At 44.9% G+C, this 9908-nt stretch overlaps 1 protein-coding gene across 2 annotated transcripts in view; it reads right to left on the bottom strand.

Moving 5' to 3' along the window:
• Window positions 1-1392: 1392 nt before the first annotated feature.
• The window catches only part of Vcl (vinculin), a 91097-nt gene continuing 82581 nt past the window's right edge, over window positions 1393-9908 (bottom strand). Inside the window, exons 18-22 of one of the 2 annotated variants that reach the window (XM_051142824.1) lie at window positions 9105-9290; window positions 5773-5976; window positions 3665-3868; window positions 3151-3255; window positions 1393-1644 (exon numbers count right to left, since the gene is read on the bottom strand). In XM_051142824.1, coding sequence (XP_050998781.1) covers window positions 1498-1644; window positions 3151-3255; window positions 3665-3868; window positions 5773-5976; window positions 9105-9290 — 846 coding nt within the window. In that variant the 3' untranslated portion in view covers window positions 1393-1497. The remainder of the gene's footprint in view (window positions 1645-3150; window positions 3256-3664; window positions 3869-5772; window positions 5977-9104; window positions 9291-9908) is intronic. The other variant, XM_051142819.1, reaches the window with a different exon arrangement.

The following is a 9908-nucleotide window of genomic DNA, read 5'->3' as shown; positions in this document are numbered from 1 at the left end:
TTCATCTGGGCCTTGACCTCTGAAGGAAGGCATTCATGTGCTGCAAAATGCTTACACAGCAGGGATAAATGAAAAAACGAGGGACTTCACTTCTTTTGACTTTCCCTGATAGGAAGCGTGCCTTTCTGATAACTAGATACCATACTCACTCATTAGTCTTTAACTTGTGTTTAGGGAAGGATGAGAAGGGCTTGGTTGTAGTTGGTTAAAAGCCATTGAAAGCTTAATAGTTCCTACCGGGTTATCCTGAGCAGCACCAGAATTATAATCTGCAATGCTGTTCCCCCTACACAAGGAGGATCTTTCAGCCAGGACCTTTCCATTCAAGTGCCTTAGGAGCAAGCCCTAATTCTTAGGACCTAATTTTGAATGGACCTTTCAAAGTTACAAGCAAAGCCAAGTGTGGTGGTAGGACCTAAAGGACCTCATAGGTGACAAAGGTGGATCACTTGAACCCTGACGTTCAAGACTAGCCTGGACAGTATAAAGAGACCCGAAGTGGGGGGTGGAGGGATTACAGACAAGTATGTATCTATGTATCTTTAAAGTCTTGTTTAAGAAGCATATAGAGGAAGGCTGCCAAAGTCTAGGATGATTTGGTTAAAAAATGAATGCAGCATTTCAGCTCAGAAATTAAAAAAGAAAACAAGAGCTAACGAATGCATGCTAAAGCCTCAGCATAGACCTCTACTGGCAGTGACAAAGCATAGAAAACCTGGGAGTGGCCCCACTGGGAGGATGGGCAGGATCACACCCCAGCTACTCTGCGCCTCTAGTGGCAGAGAGCACCAGTGTGTTTGCAGGATGGTTACCTTGGCAACCAAGCAAGGCAGGATGTGAGGCAGGAAGTTTCCTTAACACATACTACTTGGGCATGGGTAAAGACAAAATAGTGATTTCCTCCCAACAGTGAAAGTTGGTTTTACATTGTGAGGAACTAGGATTACATGGGGGAGGGAGCAGAAAATGAATCCAGGCCACACAAGCAGGACCTCCCCCAAAGACCACCTTTTCCTGCAGCAAAAGATGCACAGCCCGGGGAAAGTAGACAGGGTCAGCAGCAACATGGAAAACCCAAAATAACTTTTAAAAGCACAGTTATTAACTGACTTGCCTCAGCTCTAAGGTCCTGAGGGCCTAAAGCGGGGAAAAGGACTTGGTGAGCCGTAAACAGGGAGATGTCCCCAGGACAGAGCATGGCTTCCGGCTAGTGTTCACTCTTATTCTGAGCTTACGTAAAATCCATGGGCTAGAGACCCAGTCCTCGTACTGGGAGACTGCACAAGAGTAACTGTGAGAGTACAGGGTTTACACGAGACATTTCCAAGTGTCCATGACAAGAGTGTAAATGTTTTCTACGTAACGAGGTCCCACTCCTTTCTGGTAGAGACCAGGGATTGGTTTTGTTCACTCCTGCAACTCTGAATGGCTTCTGGGATTCAGATGGTTCTCTGCTCTTGAGCAGAGGTTATGTACCAGCCAGGCTTGGCGAGGTGCCTACTGGTACCAGGGAGTCTTTCTGACCCAGCGCAGAGTAAATCCAGCATCTGTTCGAATTTTGATTGAAGCGGCTTCTGCTTCTCGCACAGTCTCCTTCACGGACTGCATGAGGTTCTGAGCGTTATGCACCAGCATCTCTGTGGCCTGCAAGAAAAGAGCCTTGTTACTGTAGTGCCTGGTGCAGTGCTGCCTTCCAGCAACCACGAAGCCAGATGTGCACTGCAGTCAACCCCACCTTCACTGGATACCACCCTTGCCTGCGTCACAGGTGGTTTAACTATACAAGCAGTGGCTGCACTGTGTCCTCTTATGGCTGACAGCGTGTACTCGTTCTTGGTTTTCAAAAGCGGTGTTCTTTTAGGGCCCCTGCTATTTCCTCTAATTGCGACACTTCTCTTCCAAGTAACTCAGGCTCCCCCTCCAGTGTCCTTCAGATCTTTGCCTTAGGGAACCTTCCTTACATTAAATCATACACCATAAACTCCTAGCATTCTTCACATGAAGTTATTATTTTCTTCTTAAAATCCATCATCACTAATCAACATGCTATATATTTTACCTAGAGTGTTTGGAGGGTGGGTTGTTTCGTTTTCTTAGTTAACAAACCAAGCCTCCACAACCTTATAAATGTAAGTACATTAATTTTCAAAACAAACCTGGAGGACATGGTTCTAGTTGGATGTCTACTCACATCCAGGCAACTGAATCATCCTTTAGGGCACTAATTCTAACTATCTGTAAATCACAGGTCTTTCGAGGCTTTAATGAAGGCTATAGGATTTCCCCAGAAAACAAATTGGTGAACCAATTGGGTCAAGACTGACCCTAGAAAGAAAATCAAGTATATTAGTGCTGCCCTTTTTTTGTTTCTGGTGTCACATAAACTTCAGAGGGCTCTAGGAGAAGAACCTACAGTCTAAATTCCTAACCTTGGTCTTCTTGTTATGTAAGGCCTCAGGCCTGAAAAGCTTGGAGCCTTGCCAACCAAACTCACACAATAAGAGTTGGGGTCCAATAAGACTTCTCATTTGTACCCTATGTTTTTTCTAGTCTACCACACTATTTCTCCCTTTTTTAATTTAATGAAACACACATAGTCCCAACATGCATTTTGATAAGATAATTAACTTCATGTGACTTAGGATGATTTCCAGTCTTATCCTTCCTTTCCCAACATTTCCCATCTTTAGGCAGGAGATATCCCACCAAGGAAAACAACTCAATACCAAGCTCCACTTGCACTATATAGAAGTTAGGGGTTTTGATGAAGTTCCCAAGGGAGGGAGATGAAAGCTGCTGGATTAAAATAATGTCAGTGTAAGCAGCAGTGGCGGGAACAAGAAGACTGTCCTCCATGTTTCCTCTACGGCGCCCCTAGTCTCTGTAGAGGTCAGAAGCAGTTGGTGAACTCCCTAATGGGGAGAGACTACCTCTCTCGTTTTAACTTTTAAACTAATGATGGGTCCTCTGTCGGTGATGCAACCAAGATGTGTCTCTACCCTAAGAAAATCAGGAGTGTGACTCAGAGTAGGGTCCACCAGAGGGGAAGTAAGAAAAGGGAGGGCTCCTGAATTCTCAATTCAGAGCTAAGTTTGGCCTAACAATGAAATTAAACAGCAAAGAAGCTTGGGCAGAGAACCCAACACATACCTGCTCAGATTCCTCATCACTGATGTTGGTCCGGCCCAGCATGGTAGCCTTCACTGTGGACAGGATTTTGAGCTGGGTGCTTATAGTTGGGATTCGCTCACACACCTAAAGAGAAAGTTTCATTTGATGTTTGTTGGCTGTCTTGTACACAAGTTCCTCAGAGGAAGACATACCTAACTCTATTCCCAATCAATGGCATGCAGATACTTAATAAAAGAGCAGCACACATATACTTGTTTTTATCTCTAGGGTCAGTCCTGACCCAATTGGTCCATAAACGAAAGCATTCAAATTCTACTAAACTAGAAAATAAAACTTTCAGTCTGTTTTTTCCAAATATCCACACACTGCCCTTGCTGCTTTCCCTTCTTGAGTGCCATCCCACCCCCTCTTTTTCCTCAGTCATGCTGCCTACTCAGGTGTGCCCTCTTCCCTTTCCTCTCCTGTTCCCACCCTCCCCCTCCCCGTTCTCCCTTACCTCCCCACACACAGAAAGCCTGTTTTCCCCAAGTACCTGTAAAAGATTGGTTCTAATCCGCTTATCTGTACACTGCTTGGCAACTTCCTTGGCCAGCCGAGTCACCTCATCAGAGGCCTTAGCAATATCCTTGGCACACTGAATGAGTGCCCGCTTGGTACCACTGCCCCCTCTTACCAGCCGAGACATCTCCGCCATCAGCAGAGCCATGCGCTTGGCTGCTGCAATGATATCATTGCCCTAGAGAGAAGCAAAGATACAGCATGAGCTCTGCCCACACACTGGCTGAGTTAAGGAAGCCTGCTGCTCTAGCAGCCCTCTGGAAGGCTAAGGAAATGAGGAAGAGTATTGTTTGGGGTGATAGAACGCACTGGAGAAACAGAAGAATGAGACAGGGCACTTGCCCCAGCACTCAGTGAGAATATCCTGAATGAAAACAAAGACGACCCAGATATTAGTCTGAAAGGGCAACGTGCGTGCCCCAGGCGCAGCACTGGACAAGCACTTGAGCATCTCCAGGTTAATTGTGTCAATAATATGGGGCCAAAGCCAAGGAGTCTGTCGCAGGCATTTTGATTTCTATAATAGGGGAAAAGCAGTGGAGGTGGCCATGGCCAGAGAGGGTGAGCACAGAAGAGGCTTTCCAGATGCTGGAAGCATCCTCTTCATCTTTGCTTTTGTAAACAGCAGCCAAGTACTTGTGCTACTTCACTAGACTAGCTAATGTTTTCAGCCCAAGTGAGAAAAACAGGAGAAATGGGTATTTTCTCATCTAAACTACTTTGCCCTCCCTCTACTGCCTCTTGAACTGTCAGCCTGAAAGAGCATACTGTTTTAATCATTCTACATTTTTTAAAGTTACAAATCAATTCTTCAGTCTCATCAGCTAAGTGAAGCTTCCAGTGAAGGCATGTTCACCTAGGAGGATGCTGAGGGAGGAACCAAATGAATAAGTAAACAGAAATAAAGTTGAATCAGGCTGTAAATAGAAGCCCCTTCTCTCATTAATGGCAGTTTATCTGATATTTGGCATTTGGTTAACTTAAAACCCACATGGATTATAATGAAATATTTAAGCAGTTTATTTTATGTCCTTAACAACCTAGAACTACAGCAGCTGCAGTGTTTAAAACTGCTTGAATGGCCAAGCCCCACTCTGTGCCCCTCATGCTTTTCAGTTTCTGTACGATGCAGTGAGGCGCACGCAAACCATGCCACGCAGGGTACTCTTGCAAGAGCTCCACACGCACCACGGAGTGGCTCATCACTGAGGCTAGAGAGAACACAGGTTTGGGAAAAGTCATGAGGAGAGACATATGTTAGATGACACACTCTGGACAGTCTTCCAGTGTAGACCTGAAGTAATTGAGGACTACATGACATGGGTTAGAAGACAGCACCATGCCAGGGTTAGTTACTACCCACCATCTTCAGACTCTTGCAACATGCCATCTTTAAATAGGCCAAAAAAAAAAATGTGATCACTTCTACACCTAGACTCTCCAAATGAATGTTAGTTCAGTAACCAAGGCACTGTCACCTAACTGATGGCCTTGAGCTTTCCCTGTGGCCACTTCCAACCCCTGAGTCACCTGAAAAGCAGTCAGTGAAGCCCCTTCCCTGTGGGCTCCCACGAAGGCCAGCATCTGCTATACAGCCAGGTGCAGGGCAGCAAGCAGTCCTCCCAGAGACTCTGCCGTATAAAGCTGCTGCTTCTCCTGATCAACTCTGCTGAGCCACCAGTGAGAGGCCAGCAAAGGTTGAGCCAAGCAAAGCTCAGTGCTCAAGCTAGGGGAACTTTTAGTGGTCCCCAATGGCTCCTGACCTAGAAGTCACTGAGAGAGCATCTACAGCTTCCCAAGGAATTTATAGTTCCGATAATGGCCACAAAATGGAAAGAAAATGAATCCTTGAAAAGTGACCCCATTCCTCTTTAGTCCCCAAACATAAATGCAGCTCAGTCAGGCATCAGCAAACCTATCAAACTTGTGAAGCCAGTACTAACAACAAGGTGCAGACAGACAGTTGCCCACCCTGCTCAGACTCACAGGACCCGCACAGATAAATGAGTGATGCAAGGTGTCAAGGCTGCACATGGCCGGATGCATTTGGAGCAGCCCCCAGCTGGGGGTACCGATCAGTACCTTACTAGACCACTTGGTAGCTTCCCGGTGCAAGGACTGAGCCGCGGCCAGAATGGGCTGGTTGACCGGCTGATTAGATGGTATTAACAGCAGCTCAGGTTCGTAATCGTCTTCCATGTCAGAGGGGAAAGGGAACCCAACAGCATCAGCCGCATCTGCCTCAGCTACAACTCCTATACCCACCTGAGCGGCTGGGGTACCAGGCTTTGTCGATGGTGAGGAGGGTGAGAAATAGGGATAGTGTTAGTAAGAACAACAGAACGTGGGAAATGGAGCTTCATTGCCTGGAATGGGAAAGAAAATGACGTGTTCTCCAGGAGCCATGTGAACCACGGTTCAAAGATAGGAATTCAGCCTCCAGCCTAAGTATCCTTGAGACAAATGAAATTTGCTCTAGAAAAAGGTTTCCAGAGAAGGCAGATGCTATATACATGCTGCTGAAGTTAAACATGACCAGAATCACATGTTTGGGGAGCCAAAAACCCATTACCTTTAAAAGGAGCAAAAGTGAGCACAGCCATATAAGATGTTCGAACAGGAAAACCGAACATCCTCCTAAATCATATACTGACCCTGGAACACACAGCTCTGCAGCTACCAGACACTTATTGGTTCCTCCAGGAATTCAAAGTTCCACATTAGAAATGGCATGCCAGAGGTAACAGACAGCTATGCAAGAATCAAACAAGAACACCAACATAATGGTGCATGAAGAGGACCACTCAGCTGGCTCATTGAATTCCTACAGCAGTGAAAACCCCACATCTCAGTCTGTCTTTGACCTTAAAAAGATCTTCCAGGACAAAGCTTCCACAATATCTTACTGTAGCAACTGAAAGTACCACCTTCTGAGCACAGCCAGACTCTCTCTTGTTGAAAACAGCTCTCACTCACCCCAAACTCAACTTACTAGTTCACAGATCAGGTAACACGTGGACTTGGCAACTAAATGAGGCTAAGCTCAGAGGAGTCCTCATATGAACCCAAAATGGTTGCTTATGAAAGAGGAGACTCCAAGAAGAGAAGAACGTGAATTTTATACCAAAGGTGGGAATTACAGGGAGTTGGGAAGATACAGAGGACAGATGCCAAAAACAAGCTGGAAAGGAAACAAAGGGAATTGCTTTAATGAAGCCAAGCCATTTATAAAAAGGCTGGTGAAGAAAGGTTGTTTATACCAAGAATCTGTAACCAGGCGAAATACATGTTTGTATGAAGTTTTATTTAAGGTTCCTAAAATTCTAACCGTACCAGTACATTTCTATAGCCTCAGTACTCCAGAGGCAGAGGCAAGAGGACCACATTGAAGACCAGTGAGTCATGAGACTGTCTCAAGAAATAGAAAAACTTCAAAACTAACAGTAGAAATTCTTGAAGCTAGAAAGATAGCTCAGTGGCTAAGAGCATCAACTACTCTTCTCCAGGACCTGGGTTCAATTCCCAGGTACCCCATGATGGTTCACAACCATCTGTAACTCCAGTTTGAAGGAGTCTGATACCTTCTTCTGGATTCCATGGGCATTGCACATATATGGTGCACAGACATACATGCTGGCAATAAAGTCTTAAAACAGAAAATAAAAATAAATCTGAAACAACAAATAAAAACTTTTATCCTAAACACAAAACCTACCTTAAAAAGGTAGCAATGAAGTTGGACAAGGGCCAGCAAGGGCTTAGATACCACCACCTAAACTGTCTCAACCAAGACTCCTCCCCGTGCCTCACAGAGAAGACCAGTTTTCTGCTGCCAAGGTTCACAGTGATAAGCTGCACAAAGACAGACTGACAGATACAAACATACTCCTTCTACACCCATGCATAGTTCGTATGTATGTATGTGTGCTTTGTACAACTCAAAAGCCAGCAAACTCATGACTTCAGACCTTTCTGGCCAGGACTTATGAACACAGTGAGAAGAACAGGGTAAAAATATAGGCCAATGCTGTCTGACCCTCTGAAGTTTCACCTTTATAGTCCACATATATTTTTCCAACATGTGCAGGTTTATTATAATTAATTTACATTTTCTATGAGGAAAATCAACCCTACTGTCACAGTAGGATTATGCTACATGACCCGGGGGGTGTTGGAAAGATACCATTATAAATAATTCTACAGGTCAGGTCTCTAGTCCTGGGAACCTAGGTTGCCAGCTAACAGTTCTGAACACTGGATTAAGAACCAAGACCATGGGCTGGAGAGATGGCTTGAAGGTTAAGAGCACTGGCTCTTCTTCTGAAAGTCCTGGGTTCAATTCCCAGCAACCACATGGTGGCTCATAACCAATTATAATAAGATCTGGTGCCCTGTTCTGGCCTGGCTCATACACAGGCAGAACACAGTATAAATAATAAATAAAATCTTTAAAAAAAAAAAAAAAAAGGCCAACAATCTGGATGTAATATAAATAAATTATAATAAAATTTTCGTAAGTTTGAGGCCAGCCTGGTGTACATATTGAGTTCCAGGATGGCCAGAGCTAAGAACAAGCCAAGGTCAATTTCTCAGTGCTCCCCCTACCACCAAGGGGAGGGGCAGACACAAGAGTAACTGCAGGCAGTGCCCCTGGAGAGCATACTCAGGTGAGGATGTAAAAGTAAGGGAACACAGTGGGAAGGAAGAGCTAGAGTTTGGCTTCATTAGAGACAGTTTAAAGCAAAGAGCCACACCTCGTGGCCAAATAAGCAACACAATTTTGCTCTAAGCAAGAAAAGCAAGCACTCATTTCAAGCATGAGACAGGATTATTCCATCCAAATTTTCACCCACATCATTAATATTTAGTCTTTTAGATTAGCTGAATTGAAGATAACCTGGAGCTTCCTTAAGTAAAGATGGAGCACGAGATGATTCTGAGAAAGGACAAAAGCACACTGCTTCTGAGCCACCAACCCACCTGCTGCTTAATACAAGAGTTGAAGGAAATGTCATGCATTTCATCTACCAAAACCCACAAAAGATACTGTCACAATTGAAGCTTTGCTCAGTTAGTAATGGAGCCCTGAAAAACATTCAATAACCCAATAGAGATAAGCAGTTTCTGAAAGGGCCACACAAGTCAGGAGTCAGAGCAGCTGACACTCTACGGACAAGGAGGGAAGAACTCTTTTCTTTAGGCACAGACATCCCAGCCTTTACTTTTGCCAGGGAGAAGCAAGCCATCAAATACTACAGACTTCTAAATCACTTGCAAAAAGAGCACACTGCCCGAAACATAGCACTAAGCAAGAAGGAAGGTGTGCACTTAGACGTCTTCCTGGGCTGTGGGCACGGCCCTCCATCCTTTCTGGAGAGACACACATTCCCAACAAGGGAGGGCTCAGTGCTTACCTTGCTAGACCATTTCCGAGCTTCATCATGGAGCTGCCTGGCAGCCATCATCATTGGCTGGTTGATCACCTCCCCAGCTTTCTGCTCAGGGAATTCTTCATCCTTCTCTTCTGGTGGTGGGGGCCTGGGTGGAGGGACTTCACCCTCAGGCAGAGGTGGTTTAGGAGGAGCCAGCTCATCAGTTAGCTACAAATGTGAATAAAGCAAGCTGTAAGTAAAGGCCTAGACAAAAACCCATCTAGAAAATCTCCCCACATAGACTCCATGTAAGAAGACCCACAACGAGCCATGAGAATCATCTGTGCAATCTCAATAAAAAAACTTTTTTTCCCTCTACTAGAAGCTAGCAGCTGTGTGTTGATCATGTCCCACAGGAGTCATCCAGAGCACTACCAGATCAACAGTTTCTTAAGCCAATCCCCAGAGAAGATGGAAGACCTGGTTCTGGTTCTAGTTGTCAAAGGGCAAATGAGAGGCGATAACTGGAACCTCAAGTTCTGTATCAGCCACGTGATTTCTATGACCCTAATTCTAAATGCCATGACTCAAAAAAGCCACTACCAGGAACATCACTCTCCTCTGGCTCTAACTATCAAGAGCCTCATTGGAAAGTGTGAAGAAATGTTGAAAACTGGGCAACCACCAACCCTACCTATGTGTAGTGACCCAATTTCGTCATTAGCCAACCTGACATCTTTTGACACTAAATAAGAAAACAAACCAAAGGAATATAATTATTGTCTTGATACGCTATTCTTCAGATCTATTTTATTTTATTTTTTCTGAGACACGGTTTCTCTGTGT

This window comes from Acomys russatus, chromosome 3, assembly GCF_903995435.1.
Source record: "Acomys russatus chromosome 3, mAcoRus1.1, whole genome shotgun sequence".
NCBI classification, from domain to species: domain Eukaryota; kingdom Metazoa; phylum Chordata; class Mammalia; order Rodentia; family Muridae; genus Acomys; species Acomys russatus.
This window is presented reverse-complemented; position numbering and strand designations above follow the sequence as displayed.